This window comes from Cornus florida, unplaced genomic scaffold (genome assembly GCF_030987335.1).
Source record: "Cornus florida cultivar Cherokee Brave unplaced genomic scaffold, ASM3098733v1 CherokeeBrave_3.0.0_Hap2_Chr04, whole genome shotgun sequence".
Taxonomy (NCBI): Eukaryota; Viridiplantae; Streptophyta; class Magnoliopsida; order Cornales; family Cornaceae; genus Cornus; species Cornus florida.
The window spans coordinates 39,218,999-39,233,397 of NW_026775574.1; the positions used below are offsets into that span (position 1 = coordinate 39,218,999).

General features: G+C 35.2%; 2 protein-coding genes across 2 annotated transcripts; one reads left to right on the forward strand and one right to left on the reverse strand.

Moving 5' to 3' along the window:
- LOC132303172 (amino-acid permease BAT1 homolog) lies at positions 1 to 4,751 on the forward strand. Its single transcript, XM_059800323.1, has 8 exons — positions 1 to 84; positions 191 to 630; positions 824 to 1,006; positions 1,985 to 2,104; positions 2,188 to 2,379; positions 2,931 to 3,236; positions 3,467 to 3,649; positions 4,169 to 4,751. The coding sequence occupies exons 2-8, from the start codon at positions 568 to 570 to the stop codon at positions 4,658 to 4,660; spliced, it is 1,539 nt and encodes a 512-aa protein (XP_059656306.1). The 5' UTR covers positions 1 to 84; positions 191 to 567; the 3' UTR covers positions 4,661 to 4,751.
- A 4-nt stretch (positions 4,752 to 4,755) lies between these two features.
- On the reverse strand, positions 4,756 to 12,637 carry LOC132303171 (lipase-like PAD4). The gene is made up of 4 exons (XM_059800322.1): positions 12,342 to 12,637; positions 11,900 to 12,248; positions 5,797 to 6,501; positions 4,756 to 5,688 (listed from the first exon to the last, which is right to left on the reverse strand). The coding sequence occupies exons 1-4, from the start codon at positions 12,362 to 12,364 to the stop codon at positions 4,885 to 4,887; spliced, it is 1,881 nt and encodes a 626-aa protein (XP_059656305.1). The 5' UTR covers positions 12,365 to 12,637; the 3' UTR covers positions 4,756 to 4,884.
- Between the last annotated feature and the right edge of the window lie 1,762 nt (positions 12,638 to 14,399).

Below are 14,399 nucleotides of genomic sequence, written 5' to 3' on the forward strand. Positions count from 1 at the left end.
CTGATACTCATGGCATCGAAAGGGGTTACTTGTAATTAATATTTGGATTGATTGGTATGAAAATATTAACAAAAAAAAATTTGTGTAAGTCATTTAGTGTCTTCTTGTCCAAATCACTTCTTTTTTTATTCAAATTATTTTTATTTTTGTCTAACTTATTTACTTTTTTCTTGAATATCCCCATTTATAGGTCGGAGATTTACATATATGAATTGAAAGGTCCAGGTAATCAACTATTATCATTCCGGGAAGCAACAAGCAAGAACCAAATGAGAAATTGAGAAAGTGTTGTATATAGCCGTTTTGTATACTATTTATTTAAGGCATACCAGTAGTACTATATAACGAATATTCAAACTTTCAGTTGAGGAAAATGCATCACCCTCTTCCTTTTCCCAATTTGATCTTTTCAAATTTCAGTCAAATAAACTAATTGAAAAGTCAACCCCCTCCCTCCTCTATCTCTATATATATATATATATATATATATATATATATCTTATTCCAGTTCCAGATGTTGGTTTAAGTTTCATCTCGACCTGCTGAGAGATTACACCAACTCAAGAAATGGATTCCGGGGAGAAGCGGCTCAATGAGCTGGGATACAAGCAAGAACTCAGAAGAGAGATGGTGATTTTGATTTCCTTTTTCTTTTGTTATATATATATATATATATATATATATATATATATTCTTGTTGTATATGCTGTTAATTTTGTTGTTGTGTCAAGGTCTTAATTGTTCTTACATACTGTTTATTAAACTCATGCTTTGATTTATTTTTGTGTTTTGACATGTATTTGAAATGATGGATTTTGTGTAGACTCTGTTCAAAACTCTTGCAATATCGTTTTCAACAATGACGCTTTTCACCGGGATCACTCCCCTGTATGGTTCCAGTCTTCTATATGCAGGGCCAGCAAGTCTTGTTTGGGGATGGGTTGTGGTCACTTTCTTCACCTGGTTTGTCGGAATCGCAATGGCTGAGATCTGCTCCTCTTTTCCGGTACGCTTTTCATCTTCTCCATCTCCTCCTCCTCCTCCTGCTGCTCAATCATAATAAGCATATTGCCACCAATTCAATTCTTCTTGTTTTCTTCTTTAAACATTGTTCTATGAAGTAATCAGATTCAAGTATAATATTTAGGGTTTGGGCCACTGAAATGTACTAGTTTTCTCAAAACTCAAGTAGCTGTATGATTATTGCAAAAGAATTGAGAGTCTTGAGTTTTAAATAATGATCATTCATTGATATAGATATATATATATATATATATATTATTTCGGTTACATTTCCAAAAAATTTCAAAATCTTAACAATACACCCACTAAATTTTTAGCAAACCCCCTTCTACATACTTGCTTGAAACAGGCCATACTCATCCCCTCCATTTCTCTCTCTTTAAACTTTAGAATATGCCGGACTTCTTATATTCTAAGAGTTGTCTTAATTATATTAATTTTGTGAGTTCCCAATTTTGATTTTTCTTTTTAAATTGAAATTTTATGAATATACATGATTCCTGCTAGAATTCCTTTAATTTGAATTGATTTTAATGTGGTAGCTTGATGATAATTGAAATTCAAGTATTTATCCAAAAATTAAATGAAATGGAAGTATGAGCAATTTTAAATGAAAATACGTTAGCTCTGTCACTGCATACCGCCTTGTGCTTGTAAAAGTTTAATCCCTCTTTGTGATCTGTAAACACAAAAACTAACTGTCGCAGTGTACAACACTTCAATAAAAGTTACCTATCTCTTTGCTTGTGTAATTATGAGGAAAATTCACTGAAAATAAAATGTTTCACTAAAAAAATACTTTATGGAATAAAAAGGAGTCATTAATTGTTCCTTTGCATTGCTTTTCAGTTTGACATGTTTACTATGTCAATATATGTTTCATGCTCACTTGTAATATGAAAAAAGTATCACACAAAACATGCTTGATTCTAAAATTTTCGAGTTCTTCCAAAATCTGCAGACTACTGGTTCTCTTTATTTTTGGGCTGCGCATTTAGCTGGCCCCAAATGGGGTCCATTTGCTTCATGGTGCTGTGCTTGGCTCGAGACGATAGGGCTAATTGCAGGCATAGGAACACAGGTAATTACTATTTGAGATAAAACCGCCATTAATTCTGTTTTCAATTGGTGTTTTAAAATTTTCCCATTTCTTGTTTTGGGCAGGCGTATGCAGGATCTCAGACTTTGCAGAGTATCATTCTTTTATGCACCGGAACAAACAAAGATGGAGGCTACTTTGCTCCTAAATGGTTATTCCTATGCATGTACATTGGACTTACAGTTATATGGGCAGTGCTCAATACATTCGCGTTAGAAGTTATTGCCTTTATTGATATAATTTCAATATGGTGGCAGGTATGCTCTCTAGCTTGCTTATCACAGTCTCATTCAAAAATCACTTGGTGAATTTTGAAAATTTTATTCATTTTTGCTCTATTTGTTTTCCGAGGACACGGAGCTAAAGAAAAGAAATTTATCATTATGAAACAAGTATTCCAACCCCAAATTTTTTATTATTATTTTTTAAAAAATTTTCCTCATTCCTCATGGAGACAACCAGCAGAAAAAATTTAGGATATGTGAATGACTGGTGAAAATTAGCCACAAACAAAGGCATCTTGTTACCACATAGAAAGCAAATCGTTTCATTTTAATAGTAATAAAGTCTCGTAAAGCATTCTCTAGAACAGAGTCATATCAAGATACACATAAAAAGAAGAAGAAAAAAGTGAGGGCAAAAAAAAAAGAATTGAGTCAGTGGTAAAACCTACTCCCTATTTCAGCTGTGATCTTCACTTCTAAGTTCATGAAAAAAAAAAAAAAAAAAAATTCAAGTGTACCTTTTTTTTCACATTTCATTTAGTGACAAATGGAATATATTTTTTAACTTGAAATTTTCTGAGCAGGTTGTTGGAGGATTGGTTATAGTTATTATGCTTCCCCTGGTGGCACTGACTACACAATCTGCTTCCTATGTCTTTACTTCTTTTGAAATGGCACCTGCGTCAACCGGGATATCAAGCCAAGTATATGCAGCCATTCTCTCTCTTCTTGTCAGTCAGTATTCACTCTATGGATATGATGCTGCAGCACACCTAACTGAAGAAACTAGAGGTGCAGATAAAAACGGTCCAATTGCAATTCTTTCTAGCATCGGGATCATTTCATTGTTTGGATGGGCTTATATCTTGGCCCTAACTTTCAGCATTCAGGTATCTCTTAAAATCAATTTACTCTGTACTTTGTGGGTGTTTGGAAGCAACTTGAAGCCAAAAGGAAACGAATCAGAAGGTGTTTTTCTCAATTTCTATAGATGAAAACTAAATTCAAAATCAGTTTGCTATCACGTCTGTAAAATTAATGATCATTCTTAAGGATCCTTCCAAACACTCCTTTGATGGTGGATTATTGATTTGATATGTGATTGCAACTGCTCGTGAAGGATCCAAGCTACCTATATGATACATCAAATGAAACTCGCGGAGCATTTGTGCCAGCTCAAATACTCTATGATGCATTCCACGGTAGATATCAGAGTGGTACCGGAGCAATTATTTTACTTTTTGTTATATGGGGCTCATTCTTCTTTGGCGGGCTTTCCATCACTACCAGTGCTGCCAGAGTGGTACGTGAAGTAGCCGATATTTTTTAAGAGCTATAACTTGGATTAGGAGCCAATTAGCTTGATTATTATTTTTTATTTTAATTTTATATGAGTAATGCCAATTAGCTTGATCTTTGAACAGCTTTTTCAAGAAGTTTTTTAGCATCTTAATAAAGATGGCATGAGAACTTCACAAAAACACTGCTAGAAAGTCTAGAAAGCTGTTATTTTGAGATTTTGAGTGTTCGATTGAAGGCCAAATGGGGAAGGGTTAGGTTTAAGAAGCTTGGCCGGATAGAGTTTTGGGGTTATATTAGAAGAGTGATTGTGTGTGTGTGTGTTCATGCATATGCTTGTGTGGGGGATTTTTGCATGGTTCAAATCTTGTTTTCAGCACCAATATGTGAAGTTTTCGAAGGTTAAGATGATCAGAGAACATTTCTATTATTGTTATTGTAAATTCCCATCTTAAATCATCCCATAAAATTCCTAGACATCATTTTTGACCACCATATTAAACTGCTATCTTCCATGCTTCAGGTGTATGCTCTGTCAAGAGATGGAGGAGTTCCTTTGTCATCTATATGGCGAAAAGTGCACCCAAAACACAAGGTGCCCTCGAATGCAGTGTGGCTTTGTGCAGCCATCTGCATTCTGCTCGGACTCCCCATCTTGAAAGTCAATGTAGTCTTCACCGCCATAACATCCATAGCCACAATCGGTTGGGTTGGTGGTTATGCCGTTCCAATCTTTGCAAGATTGGTAATGGAAGAGAAGAACTTCAAAGCCGGGCCATTTTATTTAGGAAAAGCAAGAAGACCAATTTGCGCGGTGGCTTTTCTGTGGATTTGTTATACTTGTTCAGTCTTCCTTTTGCCCACATACTACCCAATTACTTGGAATACTTTCAACTACGCGCCAGTTGCTGTGGGTGTGGGTTTGGGGATAATAATGCTTTGGTGGGTACTGGATGCGCGGAAATGGTTTAAGGGACCTGTTAGGAACATTGACAGTCAAAATGGGAAGGTCTGACTTGCACAATTCGAAATTTATTGTCTTACATTAATGTTACATTGAAATTCTCTTGAAATGAATCCTACATTATTCAATTATCGTTCTGGTATTACTTTCGTACAAGAATGGTTTTTCTGTTTCATTTATCTGCAGTCTAGATCATGAACTATTGTACATTAGAAAAGCATTCACTGAAATGAATGCATTACAAAGTCATATCATGATCCTAGCTACAATATAGTCTAAGGAACTACTTCCCCATCCAAACAACTAGGAAACCGAGTAGGGAATTGCTGCAGCTGTAATTTTAGTTCATTCCAATTTTCCATCCACGAGCTATAGCTCGAGTTTTTCGCCACCACGTCTTTAGACACTTCTTTTCTCTCAACCATTCTCCTTGCATACTGTTCAAACTTATCAATGTTCTCCCAAAGCAGAGACAGGTTCCTTGCATCGCTCTCACTTCTAACATTGTCTAGCCACTCCCTTGCTTCCTCCACCCTTGCCCAAAAACACGAATCTTGTGTCAGACTTGCAAACTTGGTCCTCTTGTCATTTTCTTCCTCGACAGCCCTTCTGTCTCTCCACCACCTATCAAAAATCTCGTACATTCTATCCCTGCCATGCTTCAGATAATGACCCTTGGTTCGGTGCATCCCACTTCGGTAGTATTCTGCAATGTCCAATGGCTCGACAAGGAGTTTGTAGGATTGGGAAGCATAAACCCATTTTTCTCGCTTGTGAAAGTCGTAGGGCAGTGCATTGCTTTCCAGCATTTCGATTAGCACAGTCCAAAATTGAGCAAGCTTTATTCGGTTCATGTTGACCTTAGAGTCTCTTCTTGAGGCTCCCCTTTGCTTGAAAGTGTCGTAGTACCCCATTTGATCACGAGAATCATCACATGTTGCTTTGTACCACTCTATTTGTGCTCTTAGTGGATTGATCTTGGATAATTCAATCGCTAGATTAGCACTGTTGAGGTTGGGTGTACGACCCATCCGTTTTGCCATCTTTAGGCAATCTTTTGCTGGTTCAGAAACTGAATCCTGCAAGTAGAACACAGAACATAAATGATTAGGCAAGTTCATACTCTTTCTTCATCATCAATTTTGTCTCAAACAAGTAGGGAGTGAAAATAAAGGTTCGTGTTTTACATGATTAGATATTCCCGAGGATTGCAATGCCAGTGCAATCCCTGCTTCATAGCTAGAATCAGGAATCTCCTCTTCCGGAAAGCCTCTCCTCTTCAGGAACTGCATAGAAACTTTGCCTACATAATCTTCATAACGAAGATGATCATCGATGCTAGAACTTGCTGAGCCAGTTGCCAACATCAAATGCAGCATTTTCACAACAGCCGTGGCACTGTCCACGCATATGGCTCCATCTTCTGAACAAAACATATGGTTCCCGAATGGCCAGAACATACTCATATCCGGTTCTTCTACTGCTTTTGCTGATTCTTCAGTACAAGCCAGCACTAAATGAAACAACTCGGATTTGTCGTTGTCATTTAGTTGGACAGCTTCTCTCAAGTATGGAGAAGTCATGGATAAGTGCCAGAACTGTAGTAGAGTATGCAGTTGTGGAGTGAGTGGTGCCAGGAGTAGTCGGGGCACAATGTCGTGTTTGGCAATGACATGGCAGAAGTTGCCACCCCATCTTTCTTGGAGGATGGCTCGAGAAAGGGATTTGTTGCCGAGCAAAGGCAAGCCAAAGGTGATGCAGAGGACTGAGAGGGGAGAAGGAAAGGATTGGAGATTGGATAGGAGCCAAAGAGCTGAAAGAGAAGCAAGTGCTCCTCCAATGGAGTGCCCTGTGAACACTACTGATTTGTTGTTGTTCATTATTTCAAGCATCTGCATGTACAGGTTTCAAGTTTTTAAAAACAATCAGGTATGATCTTAAAATCAAGAAACTACTGAAAAGGTTAAAAAAGAGAGACTAATTTCCCACAATCTTTGTGATAATATGCATTTCAATTGTTAACTTTGTGGGTAAATGCTTGTCCAACATATGGGCTTGGTGTTTATCTCTCTGCTTCCGAGACCTAGGAAATATATATATGGACACGGGATATGGGTAACACGATACGGGCATAACACATATTAGCATACGTCAAAAAAATAATAGTAATATAAAGAAAAATAATTACAAAACTATCTTGCTGCATCTTTAAAGCATCTAAGTTGTTCATGCCAAGTCCAACTATAAAATAAAATATTCAAATTTAAGTTTTGTCCAACACGTGTTTATACTGTATTTCACGCATCTCTGAATGTATATCACGGCATCTTTAGAAAAAAAAAAAAAAAAAAAATGTATGTGTTTCCTACCATGTGTGTGTGTCCCCATTTCCTAACATAGTTTCAATGTTTACCTTTCTACGTTCAAGAGCCAGAGATATTAAGAAATACATATACGGACACGGGACTACATTTCTAATTAACCTCTAATATATTTTAAATTACATTGAATCCTATTGTTGTTTCAAGAAAAATAATTACAAAACTACGTTGTTGTACCTAAAAGCATCCAACGTGTTCATGTCATATCCAACCAGAAAATAAAAATATTCAAATTTTAAGACATTTCTGGCCATGTCCAAAACATGTTCAGACTGTGTTCCATACATATTCAACTGTCAAATACCACCACGTTGTCATTAGGAGAAGTGCATCTCTCTTTTAGTATGTTTTCCGTGTTTTCTAGTCCAAGACGAGACGAGGTGGGCCGTGGAAGTGTGTACGCATTATTGAGCCCATTCTTATTCTTAACAAAAACGTGTGGGGGCAATTGGTCTTCCTACATGACCTAATGTGGTGCGTCAGGTGGTGGTTGCGAAAAGTAAAAGAAAGAACTCGAATCTTAGTCTCATAATCATGCTTTGAAATGCAAAATGTGAAAAATTATTTCCCTTCCTTGCTTCGAATTAAAAACTACAGTAGTTTTTTGGTTTTGAAAAGCACTTTTGAATTAGTGAATGAATTTAGAACCGGTTTGGGTTTAATTGGTATTAAGCGAGGTATGAAACCAAAATTGTAAAGCAAAAAGTTAGTAGTTTTGTGGGCTTATTAGTGCGGTCTATGGTGTCTTTGGCTCACAGACACCAAAAAGAAGAAAACACCTTTTGGAATACATGAACATGGACTGATTTATATATTACTCAAAGTACACAAAGTCATGGTCAATTTAAATAGACCTTCAAGAACCACCATTTTACTTCAGCTATACATAACAATCACGTGTTTCGTGTTTCTATTCAACCCAATTCAATAAAGTGTTTTTTATATCTATAGATTTTCATAGAATAAAATTAATAATAAATGTATTTATATTTGATATGTTATTAAAGGGTAATACTTGCATCTAATTCAAGTTGGATGAAGTTTGTCCAAAACATTGCCCATCTATTTTTGAACAAAACCCATTTATGTGAGAGATTCTATCCTCTCTCTCTCTCTCTCTCTCTACAAACATCTTCCTCAATCTCCTCCACCACGTCGTCCCGATTCCTCCTCATCAACCCATCCCATCACAAGTGTGCGGACTATGTAGGAGCGGTAGGCGGACGGTATCTTCACAGTGTCGGAGAAACCGGAGGATTTGCAGCCAGTGGGTTGGATAGAAGCAATTTGTGAAAAGTTTGGATCTGAGCTTGTATTGCAATCGCCGGAGAAGAAGAGGCCCGTGTGCGCGTGTAAAAAGCGTTAGATATACACGGTGAGTGGTCGGAGAATTAAGTTCATTCCAGCGATGGTAGTCTGTGCTCGAAGTTCAGTCCGACGGAGATGGTGGCGATAGTGGCCTGCGAATACGTCTTTCTCTAGATTAGGGACTGCTATTTGGGTATGTATGGGACTAATTGGTGATGGCTGCTGTGTTTGGGATTGATGGTTATGTTTGGTGGGTGAGTAGTGGTGAGATTGGTGGGCAATCGCTGCAGATTTTAGGAGAGAGCAAAGGAGCAAAAAAATAAAATAAATAAAGTGTTCTGCGGTATCAAACCATTTAGGTTACCCAAGTTAAGTTATGGATACTTGTCATGCCCTGATTGGGCAACGTACTAGGTTGGACAAACTTCATCCAACCACTTAAGTTATGAATACTTGTCGTGTCCTTGGGTCACGTACAAGGTTGGACAAACTTCATCCAACCAGGTTGGATGCAAGTATTGTCCGTTATTAAATGTTCAATCTCAATCTAATTATTGTCAAATTTCCAATCTTAACTACTCAATTTCAACTCAATTTATTCTTGAATTCTTAACTTGAGTTTGCAGATCAAAAAATCGTGTCAATTTAAAATAATATATAAAATAATCTTAATCGTGTCAAACAATCTCCGCATTAAATATATAAAATAATCTTTAGTTTGTTTCAAATTAGATTACTCTTAAGTACAAAATTAAAAAAAATTTAATACAACTTTCTAAATAATTATAAACGAATTCTTAAAAAATTAATTCTCTAAAGTGTTAGCATATAATAAATTAAAATGAAAACAAAATAATTATTTTTTAAAAAAAGGGAATCATAATCTAAATATTACATATGGTATTTTTAAAATAAAGTATATATAAAAGCTGGTATGGTTGATCCCAACCCAAATTTCTTTACGTTAGTCGGTTTTGTCTACTGAAATTGTCCTCCATCCCAACTTGAGATTTTCCAACATACTCTTCTATAATGGATCCACATGGGGTGGGGGTGTACATGGTCCGATTCAACACAGTTCTTGACAGAATCGGAATCAGAATCGGAACCGGACCGGTTCCTTTTTTTTTCTTTTTTGTAGCAATATCTTGACTAAGGCAATACATTGAGTCACATTTATAGCCAAATAAGCATCAATAGACACACACACACACACACACACATATATATGTATGGTAAATATCGGCATATACATTAATAATTATATAATAAATATATATATATATATATATAATTATTAGTACGGTTTTCGTCCTAACAATTCTGGTTCTAGACTCTGGAACTTGAACCGGAACCATTCCCAATTATTAAGTCACATTTATAACCAAAACCGGTTCCGGTCTAGTTCCTTTTTTTTTTTTTTTTTTATTTATCTTTTTTTTAGCAATATCTTGACTAAGGCAATACATTGAGTCACATTTATAGCCAAATAAGCATCAATAGACACACACACACATATATGTCTGGTAAATATCGGCATATACATTAATAATCATATAATTAAAAATATATACATATATAATTATTAGTACGGTTTCAGTCCTAACGATTCTGATTCTAGACTCTAGAACTTGAACCGGAACCATTCCCAATTATTTCAAAGTTTTTAAACCGTTAAGAACCGTAACCGAAACACTGATTACAATTTCAATTCTTAACCGTTCCATCGATTCTCTATACACCCTTTTATAACCTTAAGATAAAACTGATAAATTAATATTATTATAAAAATAATAGATTGCATTTTGAATTGGAATAATTATTTGAAGAGAGTTAAAAACAAAGACGTAAACATTTTTTGTTTGTGCAACGAGGAACCTACCTGTGGAGAGAATTATTGTTAGTCCACAATCAAAGCATGAAAAGCAAGGCGTCTTTTGTAGGAACTAAGAAGGTGACATGCAAAAGTAGGCAGATTTGGAGTCTATACTTGAAGGTGACATGGATGAATTGATTTAGCATACCTTATCAACATCCTCAGCCATATATTTAACATTACTTTAATATTTTTTATCCTAAATTAAATGCCTAATATTGTATTTAACAATAATGCTATATTCGATTTCATGAAATTCCGAAGCTATTCAGGTCCAAAGAGAGGAGGAGAGTCAAATGCCCATCTATTCGTATTAATTGTAAATTTATATTCAATAAATATTTCTAATAATAGTATTTTTTTTCTTCCTTTGCTATTTATTTTTTTTTATAATGTTTTACCCTATTTTACAAAATTTATATTTTAATGGGTATATTTATTATGTGTTGTTCAAATATTGATTTTTTTTTTTTTAAGATTAATTATTCTTAAAAAAAATTGTATTCATAACAGAGCAATATGAGATTATGAGGTCATCCGTTGTTAACGCCGGATGAGATGGGTTTGAAAAGGAGTTTTCTATTATCGGACAAGTTTAAACTAGAAGAGTATTTTTACCTAAACCCCTTCTTATTCCCATCCCTGTCCTTGAGGTTATATATATATATATATATATATATATATTGGTAAAAGAGTCACTCTCACACTCACTCCCACACACTTTTTGTTAACACTTAGAACTCAATCGCTATCCTCTTCTTTGAGGATGGAAAGATTTATATTATTGGGTACTCCTTGATACTTTTGAGGGCATTCGATGGGTAAAATGTATAAGACTGATGGCTAGTAAAAGAACAACCAATAAAAATAAAATAAAATAAAAAAGTTGGACGTATACATTACCCTACATAGGCTGCCTAAATTTGAAAAATAAATAAATAAATAAATTTACTACTTTGACCAACTGTATCCTAATGCTTCTACGTGTTACATTTTAGATTTAAATTCTCGCATCAATCACATATTTATAATTACACACTATGATTACATAACATCAATTCGGTTGATTAGTGTGTCTTTATTTCATTACTATAACATCTCTTTCTTAAAAAAAAAAAAAAAAAATTGAGCGATTTGAATTTAGTAGTAAATAATTTGTGAAATGTGTATGAACCCTAATCTAATTGAAAAAAATAACACTAATAATTAAAATTAATCAATTTGTTTTTCTTTTTCAATTTCACTCTGTTTAGCTTAACTTTTTAATCATTTATCTTGTGATAAATTACAGTATATTATATCACCATCACTTAAAAAATATATATTTTCAGAGCAGCCCCCACTTGTCTTCTACACAAACTACATGTAATCTTATCGATAGAAACTTGAAAGTTTAAGGATAATTTAGCTTATAAGTTAAAATAAGTTAAATTAATTTTGAAAGAAATTTAATTAAATTAAATTTTTTTTGATTCAGAAATTCAAAACACTGATTCAGACGTCTCAATTACAACATCAGGGTTGATAGGTGTATGAAATATGCCAAACTCTATCAATATGCAGCAACTCAGTTCATCTAAAGACAGGACTAATCATAAATCAATCCCCATTTGACCCATCATCAAATACTCAAATAAAAACCATAGACAATAAATTTAATTTCAAAATCAAAATATAATGTAATTTATGATATGATTGAAATATGAAAGATATTAACCAACGGACCTGGTTTCGGAAGCTTGGGCAGTTATAGACGGAGAGGAACAGATTCAAAAACCCAGTATGAACCATGACAGGCTCCTCCCCTTCACCGCGGCGTTGCAACGCCGGGAAAAGGCCGTCCGCGGCGGCAGCCAATGACACCAAGTTCCTGCAGCAACTCTGTTCTAACCCCCCTGCAGCTGCTGCGGGCACCATTTGGACGCCGGAAAAGGCGACGGAAGTGACGTCTCCGATCCGATTGGCGACGAACCCGTGAGGCGCAGTGGCATTGGCATGGCTGCAGAGCTTCCACGAGTCGGAAAGCAAAGGCGTGGAGGCCAGAAATGTTGCCACCATCTCACTGCTCTCAAACCTGCAGCCAATAATATTGATAAGGTGTGAAGATTAATTTCCAATAGAAATTTCAAAGTCAAAGAAAGATTTTAGTTGGGTTTCGATCACTTACGGTGAAGCTTCGGTGGTTTCCATCTCTCACTTGTGTTCTTCTTTTCTTTTGAGTATTAGTGGGAGAATTTAGAATGTCACAGTGGAACGTTTCAAGTAATAAGGGGTTGTCATGGTAGGTATTATACGATTGAATTTAATTTTACTCTAAGCCTTTAACTTTTATTTATTTGTTTGTTTATTTATTACTCTGAGATAACGAGTTGTCTGATTTGATATTTTTATATTTCGGTCAATTTGCCCACTAAGCTGGCCCATTTTTATTTTTTATTTTTTAGTTCTAAAAGGACGACATAATGAAGGTCCCACTAGCTAGTACAAGTTCATTTTCAAAGTCGTGAGTCGTGATCAAGTTGGACTTGGATTCCGCGTTTTAGAGATATAGGACCGAGTATATATATATACATACATGTATACATATACACACACAGAGGGAGAGTAGGATCAAAATGTCAGTACCACACGTATCAATAATGTATCTTTCTCAATGTCTCTCTCCATAGCGTTCACATTCACATTCACATTCAAAATATGTATGTAAACGCGGTTGCGTCTTAGATGGGTCGGGTGCGTAGGGTATATTTTATTTTCAACAACTTCAACGCGTATAGTAATGAAATCCAGTGACGTTTTCAAACGTAAAAATAAACCATAGGGTAATATAGTTCATAATTCATACCAAATTAATAAATTGCTAGTTCATTTCACATACAACATGAAGTTTCAAGAAAAACTCAGTGTGTTTTCTTGATTGGATCATATCCATCTTTAATCCGGGTCTTCACTATTTCACTGGCCATTGCTTATTTTAAAATTACTTTTTTTTTTAATTTGTTTAATTGAAAATAATGGAATTGATGTCCTAGCTTTAGCTGCTCTAGATTGTTCTGTATAAGCAGTGCTCCAGTCTTTGCCAGGTAAAAAATAAAATAAAAAAATTGAAAATAATGGAATTGATGTCAGAAGATAAAGGACGTCCGCTAAAGTCTTTAGCTGGTGGAATTGATGTCCTAGATTTAGCTGCTGTAGATTGTTCTGTATAAGCGGTGCTCCAGTCTTTGCCAGGTAAAAAATAAAATAAAAAAAATGAAAAATAATGGAATTGATGTTAGAAGATAAAGGTCGCTAAAGTCTTTAGCTAGTATCGATTACATGCTACAGAATTTGTTTTAGCTACTAGGGATCGGTTACATGTTACGAAACTTGTTTTAGCTACTAGGGATTGGTCACATACTATGAAACTTGTTCACAATTTATCTATGTACATCACGTTAGATGATAACGTGAATGTGATTTTGGTTGTCCATACAAATCACCTTAGATGAGCAACATGTCGATTACATGAATCATGATATATCGATTGTAAAGGAATATCAGTCGATTATATGCACGTATATGGCAATTGTAAGGCTTAAGCAGACCAACCTTTGGAACTATTGTGTTTAATGGTTATTCCAACCTTACCATTGAAATAGTGCAATCTTTGGAACCATTGCATTTAATTGCGTATGGTTGTGTCTAGTGACGAATTTGCATCATTTTGCCTATAAATATCTCTGACTTCCAATTTTAAAAAAAAATGATAAATTACATTCACCTCCCCTATAATTAGCAAAAAGCTCACATAGCTCCCCTTAATTTTAAGAATTATCATTTACCTCCCCTAATTTAGATACTCGTCCACCTCTATTCATGGACAATGAAATTTTACCAAAAAGTCCTCATAACCTTGTTACTCTATATAATTTTAAGGAAAGGTTTTCTGATTGAATGCCAAAATGCTCACACCCTAATCCCTAAACCCACTAACACGAATGAGGGAAAGTTTTCTGATTGAAAGCCAAATCTTTAGCAAACAATCCTTAGTAATTCTCATATATGTATATATACTCAGGTATATACCATTTTCTTCTCCTTATCATCACCCTTTCCATCATCACCCCTTACAACAACAACAAACTTCATAGGCTGTTACATTCCGAGTTTTCACAACCCCGATAAGTCAATGCGACCTGAAAGTTGACTCGATAACGGATTCGAAATGCAAAAGTGGAAACAA

Coding starts and splice junctions, on each gene's coding strand:
- LOC132303172 (XM_059800323.1), top strand. CDS start 568: ATGGATTCCGGGGAGAAGCGGCTCAATGAGCTGGGATACAAGCAAGAA. Junction 2,105..2,187: donor TTGCAGGCATAGGAACACAG/GTAATTACTATT, acceptor TGTTTTGGGCAG/GCGTATGCAGGATCTCAGAC. Junction 3,237..3,466: donor CCCTAACTTTCAGCATTCAG/GTATCTCTTAAA, acceptor CTGCTCGTGAAG/GATCCAAGCTACCTATATGA.
- LOC132303171 (XM_059800322.1), bottom strand. CDS start 12,364: ATGGAAACCACCGAAGCTTCACC. Junction 6,502..11,899: donor GCCCAAGCTTCCGAAACCAG/GTCCGTTGGTTA, acceptor CTGTACATGCAG/ATGCTTGAAATAATGAACAA. Junction 5,689..5,796: donor CCTCGGGAATATCTAATCAT/GTAAAACACGAA, acceptor TTCTACTTGCAG/GATTCAGTTTCTGAACCAGC.